General features: G+C 51.2%; 1 protein-coding gene across 3 annotated transcripts in view; it reads left to right on the top strand.

Moving 5' to 3' along the window:
* Window positions 1–12,348, top strand: part of LOC104698091 (trifunctional purine biosynthetic protein adenosine-3-like) — a 32,429-nt gene that overhangs the window by 8,238 nt on the left and 11,843 nt on the right. For all 3 annotated transcript variants that reach the window (XM_039553847.1, XM_039553833.1, XM_039553839.1), the window contains 11 exons: window positions 638–723; window positions 1,164–1,332; window positions 3,869–4,100; window positions 4,205–4,299; window positions 5,031–5,140; window positions 7,194–7,392; window positions 8,222–8,473; window positions 9,130–9,279; window positions 10,325–10,531; window positions 11,276–11,416; window positions 11,714–11,844. In XM_039553847.1, the coding sequence (XP_039409781.1) occupies window positions 638–723; window positions 1,164–1,332; window positions 3,869–4,100; window positions 4,205–4,299; window positions 5,031–5,140; window positions 7,194–7,392; window positions 8,222–8,473; window positions 9,130–9,279; window positions 10,325–10,531; window positions 11,276–11,416; window positions 11,714–11,844 (1,772 nt within the window). The remainder of the gene's footprint in view (window positions 1–637; window positions 724–1,163; window positions 1,333–3,868; window positions 4,101–4,204; window positions 4,300–5,030; window positions 5,141–7,193; window positions 7,393–8,221; window positions 8,474–9,129; window positions 9,280–10,324; window positions 10,532–11,275; window positions 11,417–11,713; window positions 11,845–12,348) is intronic.

Here is a 12,348-nt window from a genome sequence, read left to right as displayed (position 1 = left end):
ATTTGGTTCACAGCTCTTTGTTTGGGAGAGAACTTTGGTCTTTTCTGCTTAAAGCACAATGATTTTATTAAATATTTTTAAATAAAACAGATTTATTTGCAGTTCAGGGCATAACAGATACTTCAGTCCTGCTGTACTGCTCACTCCTACATACAACGATGTCCATTTTCTTCAGGTCTTTATCCAGAGGCTATTTTGGAAAAGGCAGGTGATGCCCACAGGTGTCACGTAATGCCAAGGGCTGCTGTTGGACTGAAGAGATCTCAGACCTCTAAGAGCTGGGATCCAACCCACATCTTTAGTTTCTGCTTTTTGGGGCCTTTTTTTACAATGCCTGAGTAAGAGTGGAGTGGGAGCTGAGTAAGAACGGAGTTGGGTGCAGGATGCCAGAGAACCTTTGCTTTGTGGGGTTTGAAATGTGGTGCCCTGTTCTCAGGTGGCTGCTTCTCACTTTTGCAGGTATTGAGGAATTATTATGACTTGCATCTAAGTGCTTGCAGGACCCTTGCTCCTAATGCCTTCTGATTTGCAGAAATGAATCCCAAACTCCAAAATGCTCTGTTTAATTTAAAGAAGTTCTTGAAAGAAAGAAAGAAATGTTTAAGTTCATTTGCTTGGCTGTGCTCTTTGTGTCCAGGTGTGCTACAAACAGGTTTGATGCTGACCAAAGAGGGGGTGAAGATTTTAAACTTTAAATGCCAGTTTGGGGATCCCCAGTGCCAGGTGAGTGAAACACACTGGAAAATTAAAGATGCTCCATTCTTTTACCTCTTACTGTTGTAGTTTATTTCTAGGGAAAGATCTGGATGTGAACATCTTAGACAATGTCTGAGGTAACTTAAAATTTTGGCTCATCAGCTCCTGTGAATTATTAGTTAAAGGTTTTAAGTTAAAACACTGTCCCTCAGATTCTGTGGTTCTGGATAGAAGCAGAATGGGAGGGGCCTAAATTCATGTTCCTTCTACATAAGCTCACACCTTGTGTTTCTAAATTAATGACTGGTGCCAAAAGATGCTGCCAATGGAATGCTCACCCAGAGTTTCCAAATCTACTGGCTTGGCATACACAGGTTTTATTCCACCAATTGAATTTTCCCTAAGGTGAATTTCAGCAAGCCAGCAAAATAAAAGTTAACGTCCATCACTCTGAAAACTTTCTACAGGTAATTCTCCCTCTGCTTAAAAATGATTTTTATGAAGTGATTCAAGCAACAATTGATGGCAAACTCTGCAGCTCCATGCCAGCCTGGTCAGAGAACAGAACTGCTGTGTGTGTGGTCATGGCCAGCCCAGGATACCCAGGAGACTGTGACAAAGGCATGGAGGTAACAGGTAACTCTGGCAGGTTGTTCGCTATTTAATTACAGCCTAGTCCTTCCGTGGGTTTGGATCTCCCTCTGCTCCCAGAGGTCTGTACAGCTCCCCTGGATCCCCCTCTGAGCCTGCCTTGCTCCTTGCTCCTGGTCCTTGGGGCAGGAATGCTCCTCACTGAGATCTCTCACCTGCAGCGTTAAATCTGCTCTCAGCTGCTGCTGCTGCTGCTGTGACAAGGAGGTGATGGGGAAGGATGGAACTGTGTCATCCTGCAGCAGCTGTGCCCCGGCCATGGGGAGCACTGGCACAGAGTGCCAGGAGCCTGAGGCAGTGCTGGCAGCACAGCCTGCCTTTCCTGCCTGGGGCCAGGAGGCCACGTGGACTCAGCCAGAGCCCGACCTGAGGGACAGGGTGAGACCTGAGGGGCTGTGACCTTTGAAACAGGAGCGCTGCAGCCTCCTCCATCTGCCCTGGGATCACCAGAGTGGGGCACCTTCCTCACAGGGCCCCAGGGGCTGGAGAAGGTGGGCACAGGGATATTCGGTATTCACACAGGTATTCAATATTAACTTAGATACTGGATATAGGTGTTCAATATTCATATAGGTATTCAAGATTAACTTAGATATTAGATATAGGTGTTCAATATTAACTCAGATATTAGATATAGGTGTTCAATATTCATATAGGTATTCAATATTAACTTATATATTAGAGATAGATATTCAATATTCATATAGGTATTCAATATTAACTTAGATTTTAGAGCTAGATATTCAATATTCATATAGGTATTCAAGATTAACTTAGATATTAGATATAGGTGTTCAATATTAACTCAGATATTAGATATAGGTGGTCAATATTCATATAGGTATTCAATATTAACTTAGATTTTAGACATAGATATTCAGGATTCATACAGGCATTCAACATTCATTTAGATATCAATATCCATTTGGGTATTGGATATATCAGAATCCCTTGAGTCCGTGGCAAGGAGAAAACTCTGCTTGGTTTTCATTTTCCCAGGTGGTGGCAGCAGTTCCTCCTCTTCCCTTATCCTCCCCTCCAAACAGGAATCTAAAAAAAACCCCAAAACCCTGAACAGTTTTGCTTCCCTGTGTCAGACCTGTGAGTGTTTGTGGGGTACCAGCTCCAGGTGTTTGTAGGGAATTGTGTTGAGTGGGCAGGAGGGAATAGTGGGGGAGTGCTGAGGTAACATCAGCATTGATGGTTTAATGTTAGGGAGAGGGGAGAATCCAGACAGGAAATGGCTGTGGATTGTGATTTCCTGTAGGAAAGCCCTGCACAAATTATTCCCAGTTCCCAGAGAGAGCACAGCTTTCCTGGCACAGGGTAGGGATATGTCCTGTGGTGGCTTCTGGATCCCTTATTTCTGTTCCTGTGTGATTTCTTTGTTTATGTTTGGGCTGCCCCAGATCCATGGACATGTAGGAGAGAGGCCAGAGGAGGCACGAGGATGAGCAGAGGGATGGAGCAGCTCTGCTGGGAGGAAAGGCTGCGAGAGCTGGGATTGTTCAGCCTGGGGAGGAGAAGCTTTGGGGTGAGCTCAGTGTGGCCTTGCAGGGCCTGAAGGAGCTGCAGGAAAGCTGGAGAGAGACAATTCCCAAGGCATGGAGGGCCAGGAGCCAGGGAATGGCTTCCCAGTGCCAGAGGGCAGGGCTGGATGGGAGATTGGGCAGGAATTGTTCCCTGGGAGGGTGGGCAGGCCCTGGCACAGGGTGCCCAGAGCAGCTGGGGCTGCCCCTGGATCCCTGGCAGTGCCCAAGGCCAGGCTGGACATTGGGGCTTGGAGCAGCCTGGGACAGTGGGAGGTGTCCCTGCCCATGGCAGGGGTGGGGCTGGATGGGCTTTAAGGTACTTTCCAGCCCAATCCAGTTTGGAATTTCATGACGTTTTACTGGATGGCTCAGAAGGGGATTCCTGGGGCCAGTGCAGTGGGTTGCCCTTCACTGGTGATGCTGTTTCTCAGAAGAAAGGAAGTTGGGAACCTTTATTCTTTTTCTCCCTTGCCTGATAAAAGGACTTCAATATTCAGTGTTTTATCCACACAAGGGACTGGAGCTGGGGAAGGATCTGGAAAAACCATCCTAGGAGGAGCACCTGAGGGAGATGAGGGGCTCAGCCTGGAGCAGAGGAGGCTCAGGGGGGACCTCACTGCTCCCCACAAGTCCCTGCCAGGAGGGGCAGTGAGGGGGGGTCGGGCTCTGCTGCCGTGTGCCAAGGGAAAGGAGGAGAGGAAATGGCCTCAAATGGCACCAGGGGAGGCTCAGGGTGGAGATTGGAAACAATTTTTCCCTGCCAGAGTGGTGAGGCCTTGGGATGAGCTGCCCAGGGAGTGCTGGAGTCACTGTCTCTGGGAGTGCTCAGGAGGAGTCTGGATGTGGCCCTTGGGGACAGGCTTTGGGGTGCTGCTGGTGCTGCTGGGGTGGCACTGGGTGATCCTGAAGGGCTCTTCCCACCTTGATTCTGTGATTGTCAGCAGAGAATGTGATTCAAAATCCCCAGAGGATTCCTTTTGTTTTTGCAGGGCTTCTGCAAGCCAAGGAGTTGGGGCTGCAGGTGTTCCATGGGGGCACAGCGCTGAAGGATGGCAGGGTGGTGACCAGTGGTGGCAGAGTCCTGTCCGTCACTGCTGTCAAGCAGGACCTGATGGAAGCTCTGGGAGAAGCCAACAGGGGCGTGGCCACCATCCACTTCCAGGGGGCCACGTTCAGGAGGGACATCGGGCACCGGGGCCTGCGGCTGCTCCAACAGCCCCTGTACGTGAGCACGGGGCCAGCCCAGATGTTCCTTCCTGCCCCTCACATCTGGGCCATCTCTGATGGGTCACTGCTGCTGCCAGCACGTCCTTCCCTCCCCACAGGGCCCTGATGTACAAGGACAGACACGTGGGAGCTGTAACCAGGGACGCTTTGAGTCATCTGCCCCCAACATCAGCTGTGAAAGGCACCAGGGCAGGTAGGACTGGGAACAATCTGGGAGTCCCCTCAGAATATTGGTTCTTTTCTCCCTGAGAGGTGGGCAATGCTCTTGTGGCATTAAAACTGAGCTTGGGAAACTGGGCTGGGATCAGCACAAAGAAAGAAAATTCATTTCTTTCTTGTCACTCTCCTTATGGTTAATTAAGAAATGCCTGCCTTGCCATGGAGGTGATTGTGCTTCCTAGAGGTGCAGAATGGAGAGGAATATAATGGGAATACCATAAATAAATAAATAAATACAATATTAGTAATAGAAACCCTGCAGAGGAGCAGGCTCAGGGGGGACCTTGTGGCTCTGCACAAGTCCCTGACAGGAGGGGGCAGCCGGGGGGGTCGGGCTCTGCTGCCAGGGAACAGGGACAGGAGGAGAGGGAACGGCCTCAGGCTGGGCCAGGGGAGGCTCAGGGTGGACAGCAGCAGGAATTTCCCCATGGAAAGGGAGCTCAGGCCTTGGCAGGGGCTGCCCCAGGGAGGTTTGGAGTGCCCATCCCTGGAGGTGTCCCAGGAAGGGCTGGAGGTGGCACTCAGTGCTCTGGGCTGGGGACAAGGTGGGCATCGGGCACAGCTGGGCCTGGCTGGGCTGGGAGGGCTTTTCCAGCCTCAGGGATCCTGGCATTCTGTGATAATTTACAGTTCTTGTCTTGGTGAGAGTTTTTGGGTCTTTTTATTTCCCATAAATCCGATCCTTGCCATGTTTGTACTTGGCAGGAAGTCGATCAGAAGGAGGAGGCTTTGCTGCTTTCTTTGACCTGAAGGCATCTGGTTACGATGATCCCATCCTGGTGTCCCAGACCAAGAGCCTTGGACCCAAACTGCAGGTAATTGGCAGCCCCACTGCAGCAAAGCTGATGTCACCTGCCAGGGGTGTTTCAGTGCCACAGCCAGTCCCACCACCTGCACCCTCCTGAGCTCTACAAACACTCCTGAGTCCACTGCAATGGGCACCTGAACTTTGTAAATGGTAATTTGTGCAAGGTCCGGGCATGGTGTGTTGAGAATGTGGATATTTTGGGATGAAATGATAATAAACCAAGAATTTAGCTGAACACTTGAGGCACTAAGCCCCAGAATTTCTGCTATACAATAGAGGGTCCATTGGCTTTGAGAAAGATCTGTGTGGAGGAGCACAGGGAGGTGTTGAAATGAGAACTGGCAGACTCAGCCTAATAAATTACAGAGAGAAGGAGCACAGGTACCTCTGTCAGAGCACTGGGGAAAGGAAGGATGGAAAAAATAAACATTAAAGGGGAACAGAAGCCAAGAGATAAAGAATTTTAATTAGCCAAGAACACACAGGATAAGCTGAATTAGGAATTACATTTATGTACTGAATTAGAATAAATGGAGCCAGGGATATATCTATGTATCAAATCAGGATAAGCTGACCCGGGGATTTATTTATATATTAAATCAGGAGGTTTTCAGCCATCAGGAGAGTGGAGATCTGAAGCTCCTTTCACTGTCAAGCACAGCAATATCCCTTGTTTCAAATGGTTCTGCCTTTAATGCCAGGATAACAAACAGCAGGAGACTGAGCAGAGTCATTCCAAAGGTCTTTTGCAGTCTTACATCCTGGGACATCTCTGAGCAGGAAAAAGTGATTGGTGCTGGCCCTTGTGAGTCTTTGTTCCAACTGCTTGGCACACAGACATTCCCAACTGTGTTTCCACAGACTGTTCCCAAGGTTCTTCCTTGGCCAAGGCAAGGCTGGCTGATGCCTGCTCGGATTGTTCCTGGAGCAGTGGGAGGGAGGTGCTGTCGTGCAGCAAAGACCATGGGATGCCCATTTCCATAGCTCTCCTAAATCCAGCAGCCGGGGAAATCAATCAGGAATCCAAGCCCAGACTTTGTTTGGGTGCTGCTCCCTCATCATTTGGAATCCAGTGATATTTATCCACGTTTTCCCCTCGCCCATCCCTCTGTCCTGGGCTTTTCTGCACCTTTTCTGCACTGTGTCACTAAAAGGTACCTCCTTGAAAATTTATTCACTGATGATCTTCAAGGTCTTTTGCACCCTAAATAATTCTATGATTTCATAATTCTGTGATCTGTGTGCAATCTTTGTCCCTCTGCAGCCCCGTGAGCTGAGCAGGATGCTCCAGGGTATCCCTGAGAGCTGGAAATGTCAGCACTTTATGGAAGCCACAACACCAGGTTTCACTACTTGTGAAATGCAGACACCTTGAGGACTTCTTCTAAAACCAAATAGCAACTTCTCTGAGGGAACTGTTTGTGCTTTATTAAAGACCTTCCAGGGCCTAAAGGGGCTCCAGGAGAGCTGCAGAGGGACTGGGAACAAGGCATGGAGGGCCAGGAGCCAGGGAATGGCTTCCCAGTGCCAGAGGGCAGGGCTGGATGGGAGATTGGGCAGGAAATGTTCCCTGGGAGGGTGGGCAGGCCCTGGCACAGGGTGCCCAGAGCAGCTGGGGCTGCCCCTGGATCCCTGGCAGTGCCCAAGGCCAGGCTGGACATTGGGGCTTGGAGCAGCCTGGGACAGTGGGAGGTGTCCCTGCCATGGCAGGGGTGGCACTGGGTGGGCTCTGAGGTCCCTTCCAACCCAAACCATTCCATGATTCCATGATGATATTCCAAACAGTAAACAAAAAAACCCACCCAAAATTACACTTTGTGGGTAGCTGTAGCTGGAATTTGAACTAATGTTCCAAGATAAAGGCAAAATAGATTTTTCTGGTTTTTTTCCCTGGTCTGTAAGAAAATGAGCTATTTTCTCTTCCTTTAAACCAGGTAATGCACCAGGTTCTGTCCTCCATGAAAGTCCTGTAGTGATTCCTTTCAGAGAAAAGGTTTCTGCTGATTTCAGTGATTACTAACTGAGTTCTGCCTGTTTCTCATTCCCACCATGTTTTGCAGGTTGCCCAGGTCTGTAAAAGACATGACACCATCGGGCAGGACCTGGTGGCCCTGTGTGTCAACGACCTCCTGGCTCAGGGAGCTGAGCCCCTCTTCTTCCTCAGCCATTTGGCCTGTGGCAAACTCGATGCTGAAGTGATGGAAACAATAAAAGAAGGAATAGCTGAGGCTTGCAGGAGTGCAGGGTGTGCTTTCCTGGGTATGGACACTCCTCTCCTCTGGGATTTGAAGGATCTGATGTTGAATTTATCACCAGAGAAATGGACTTGAGAGGCAGAGGCAGAATGTGGCCCTGGAATTCTTGGTTTCTGTTTGGTGGAAAAAACAGTTGAGAATTTGTGCTTAAATTCTTCCTTGTCTGTAAAATGGGTCAGCACAGGAAGAAGGGGTTTAGTATTTGTGCATTTGGATCCTTGTTCTTCCTTCTTTATCCCTGAACAAAGGAGAACAGAGCTGGCAGCCTGACACTCTTCAACGTTAATGTTTTCTTCCATCCTCTACACTTAGTCCTAGCAGGGAGGTGCCACATGAGTACCAGAAATAATAATCATAAAAACGCTTCTTCTTTCATGAAGCTTTGGTTTGTTGGAGTCTTGAGGTGAAGTAAGAAACCAAGAAGGATTTTAAAAAGAGATCTGAAAGTTCTTAGGCTGCGTGTCCCTGCATAAGCTGTTCACTTTAGAAGATGCCATAAATTTAAAATTGTGTTACAATAATGGCTTTGAGCTGGGGGAGGGCAGGGCTGGATGGGAGATTGGGCAGGAATTGTTCCCTGGGAGGGTGGGCAGGCCCTGGCACAGGGTGCCCAGAGCAGCTGGGGCTGCCCCTGGATCCCTGGCAGTGCCCAAGGCCAGGCTGGACATTGGGGCTGGGAGCAGCCTGGGACAGTGGGAGGTGTCCCTGCCATGGCAGGGGTGGGAATGGGATGGGCTTCAAGGTCCCTTCCAACCCAAACCATCCTGGCATTCTGTGACTAAAATGAACACCAACCCCACTGCAGGAGGTGCTGACCCCTCTCTCCCCCGTAGGTGGGGAGGTGACAGAAGTGGCGGCCCCGTGTCCCTCTGGGCACTGTGACCTGGCCGGGTTCGTGGTGGGAGCGGTGGAGCGAGGCCAGCGGCTGCTGGGGCTGCAGAGGGCTGACGAGGGCGATGTGCTGCTCGGCCTGGGCTCTCCCGGCATCCCCGGCCGCGGCTTCGGCGTCGTGCGCAAGATCCTCCTGGCGTCCTCCCTGCACTGCTCCTCGCCAGCCCCGGGCAGCTGCGGGGACACCACTCTGGGTGTGGTATCCTTCTTCCCAAGGGATTTGCATGGCCAGGGGCTGCCAAGGGCTGTGCCCATCAGCCTGGGTTAATTGGTCTTTTGGGCAGGGCTGGTGTCCACTGCTCTGGGAGAGTGGGCAGCACTTCTGCCTCCTTCCCAAGGCCTGCTACAAGGACTGGGAGAGAACCTGTTCAGGGAAGCATTCCCACAAAACACCCCACCTTTGAGACAAATTCATTGAATTCAGCCTGGAGAAGGGAAGGCTCCAGGGAAACCTCAGAGCTCCTTGCAGGGCCCAAAGGGGCTCCAAGAGACCTGGAGAGGGACTTGGGAATAGGGGATGGAGGGACAGGACCAAGAGTAATGGGTACAAACTGAAAGAGGGAGAATTTAGGCTGGATATTGGGCAGGAATTGTTCCCTGGGAGGGTGGGCAGGCCCTGGCACAGGGTGCCCAGAGCAGCTGGGGCTGCCCCTGGATCCCTGGCAGTGCCCAAGGCCAGGCTGGACATTGGGGCTTGGAGCAGCCTGGCACAGTGGGAGGTGTCCCTGCCATGGCAGGGGTGGCACTGGATGGGCTTTGGGGTCCCTCCCAACCCATTCTGGGATTTTTTGATTCTAAACCTCTCAAGAGGTTTTAAACAGAAGCACTGAGCTGACACTGTTGTTTGCAGGAGATGTTTTGCTGACCCCAGGGAAGATGTTCAGCCCAGCTCTGCTGCCCGTCCTTCGCTCGGGGCACGTGAAGGGCTTTGCCCCCACAGCTGAGGGGCTCCTGGGGGGCATCTCCAGGGTCCTTCCCGAGCACGTCAGCGCCGTCCTGGGTAAGTGCCTGAGGGCTTCCTGTGTGACAAAGCTCAGGCACAGCACGGCCTTGGCCTTTCAGCTTCAGCTGTGGAATCCTCAGAAGTGTCCCTGCAGACTTGGAGACTGAACGGCCCCAAGTGGTGCTTTCCAAGGGGCTGCCAAAACCATTCCTGTTCCAAGCCATGAGCAGCACTCTTCACAGAAAAAGGGAAATTCCAGAGGAGTTTAAGGGCAGCACAACTCTGGTCAAGATGTTTTGTATGGAGAGGTGTCATGAGGAGCACACAGTCTTCTCCAACACCTTTTGTCCTAAACAGTGAGGCTTGGTGGGAGAATTAATTTGCATGGTTTGCTCCACATACACACATTTAATGCACTTTCTTGGTAGCTTCCCCACAACATCTGACATCTGTGAGTAAGGGAGAACTTTTTTCTGATGAAGCCAAAATTGGGCAAAGAATTCAGAAATTCGAAATAGTAAAGAAAACCATGTTCATGTGAGTCTAAAAATAGAGTGGGGATGGGAAGGGGAGAAGGGGGGAAGGAAGGGGTGTGTGTGTGTGTGTTGGGCTGTATTTTTCTAGAATGAAATTGGAAAGGAAAGAAGGAAATTTCCAAGGCCAGGTTGGACAGGGTTTGGAGTAACCTGGGATAGTGGAAGGTGTCCCTGCCCATGGCAGAGAGTGGATTGAGATGGGCTTTAAGGTCCCTTCCAACCCAAACCATTCAGGTTGGACACCAGGAGCAATTTCTTCATGGAAAGGGAGGTCAGGCCTTGGAAAGAGCTGCCCAGGGAGGTTTGGAGTGCCCATCCCTGGAGGTGTCCCAGGAAGGGCTGGAGGTGGCACTCAGTGCTCTGGGCTGGGGACAAGGTGGGCATGGGGCACAGCTGGGCTTGGCTGGGCTGGGAGGGCTTTTCCAGCCTCAGGGACTCTGGGATTTTGTAACAGCAAGAACTGGGTTCTATCAGCTCTTGTAACACACCACTGTCACTGCAGATAATAAATAAAAAGTAATAACAAACATTTGTGCTGCCCACACACAAATTTCAAACTTTTCCAGATGCTCTCAGCTGGAAGATCCCTGAAATCTTTTGCTGGCTCTACAAGGAGGGGAACCTCTCTGCAGAGGAGATGGCTCAGACCTTTCCTTGTGGGATCGGGGCCGTCTTGGTTGTGCAGAAGGACCTGGCCCAGCACGTTCTCCAGGACATCCAGAGGCAGCAGGAGGCCTGGCTGATTGGGAAGGTGGTTGCCCCTTGTCACACAGGTGAGCAGGTGTCCTCGTGGGACTGAACAGACTCCCTGTTCCTGTTGTGCAGTTCACACCATTTCCCTGTTGTTTCACTAGGCTGGAGGCTACTGGACACCTCCACATCAACGTTTCAGGACTAAATAAATGAGCAGTGAGTTCTTGTTTCAGGGTGGCAGCACCTGGATAACCTCTTCCCCCTCCCTGAGGTTTCAGGATATTCCTGTGCTGACTGTCCCAAACATCAGTGGATATTTTACCACACTCATGGAGATCAACTCCCCTCCTGTCCAGCCCCTCCCCAGCTCCCACAGATCCATGTGAAGGTTGAGGGTAGGCCACAGCTTTGTACAGTCATGTGTGATGATGGTCAGTCTGAATCCTGGTGTGTCACTGATGGACATCCAGCAGGACATGAACCAAAATCCCTCTGGAGACCCAACAGTTTGGGCAGCCAAAATGTCACCTCAGCTCCATCAGCACCGTTTTTAGTGTCCTCTTGCAACATGAGAGGTATAAAAGATGGGACTAATCCTTGAGAAGGCCTCTGTGAACAACTCTGTGAGTGGGTAACACAAGAGATGAGCACAACTCCTGCAGGTTGGGGTGTTCCAGCAGGGAATCCCTTTGGAGCTCCATCACTGCTGACATAAATTCATTGCTGATGCATTTTCCTGTCATTGAAACATTATTAATGAACTATACGAAGTCAGTTTAGAAGGAAAGGTAAAATCTAACACTTTCCTCATGTGTTTGGAACAGGTTCTCACATTGAAGTGGAGAATCTTGCAGAGGCCCTGCAGCTGAGCAGCCCCCAGCAGCTGCTGAACGACACCACTGCCGAGAGCCAGCCCCAGCCCAGGAAGAGAAAGGTGAAAGTGGCAGTTCTTGTCTCTGGAATAGGTGAGCTGTCACTTGTCCTGGCACAGAGAATGTCCTTACACAGGAGAGGCTGGATTCAGGTGTGTCCACCTGGCCTTTCTTTCAGTAGAGTCCCTGGACCTTCAAAGTCCAGGGTATCACTCTGACTGCAAGTCAAGGGGTTATGTTGCATTGCTTAAAACCTGAGCTTTATCAGTGTCCCCACCCCTCAGTCCTGATTGTGGACCAGCAGATCCTTGTTAGAGCAGCAGCTGAGAGCCCCTCCCAGGGCCGTGGGTGCTCATCTGTCCCCCAACCTTTGCTCTCTCCCTGCTGGAGGCACGACCCTGCCTGCGCTCATCAGCTCTGCCAGGGAGCCGGGCAGCTGTGCCCAGCTGGTCCTGGTCATCTCCAACAAATCTGGAGTGGAGGAGCTACGGAGTGCAGCCCGGGCTGGAATTCCCACCAGGGTAAGGACACATTCCCTTCTCCTTTTTATTCCCTGCTGCTGAGCCCGTGGATGGTCAGGAAATGCTTGCTGAGCACTGAGGTTTCACTTCAGTGTGAAGTTTTCCCCATGGATGGAGCACAGAGCTGGAAGGAGAGGCAGAGCTGGGAGTCCCCACTGGGCTCTGGGAGCCTTTCCCAGCTCAGCAGTGAGTGCTACATCCCAGGGAAGGGATTTAAATGGATGGTTTGGGTCTGAGACTGCAGCCCACGAGCCTCAAGCTTTGGCTGAAATCAGTCAAACTTCAGGTTCTGCAAAGCACAGAAATGTGTTGTCTCCTGGATTTACCCCTCCTTAGAATCACAGAATCCCAGAAGGGATTGGGTTGGGAGGGACCTTAAAGCCCATCCAGCCCCACCCCTGCCATGGCAGGGACACCTCCCACTGTCCCAGGCTGCTCCAAGCCCCAATGTCCAGCCTGGCCTTGGGCACTGCCAGGGATCCAGGGGCAGCCCCAGCTGCTCTG

Source organism: Corvus cornix, chromosome 1 (genome assembly GCF_000738735.6).
Source record: "Corvus cornix cornix isolate S_Up_H32 chromosome 1, ASM73873v5, whole genome shotgun sequence".
Lineage (NCBI taxonomy): Eukaryota > Metazoa > Chordata > Aves > Passeriformes > Corvidae > Corvus > Corvus cornix.
Note: the sequence above shows the minus strand (reverse complement) of the source record. Positions and strands in the feature narration are given on the sequence as shown.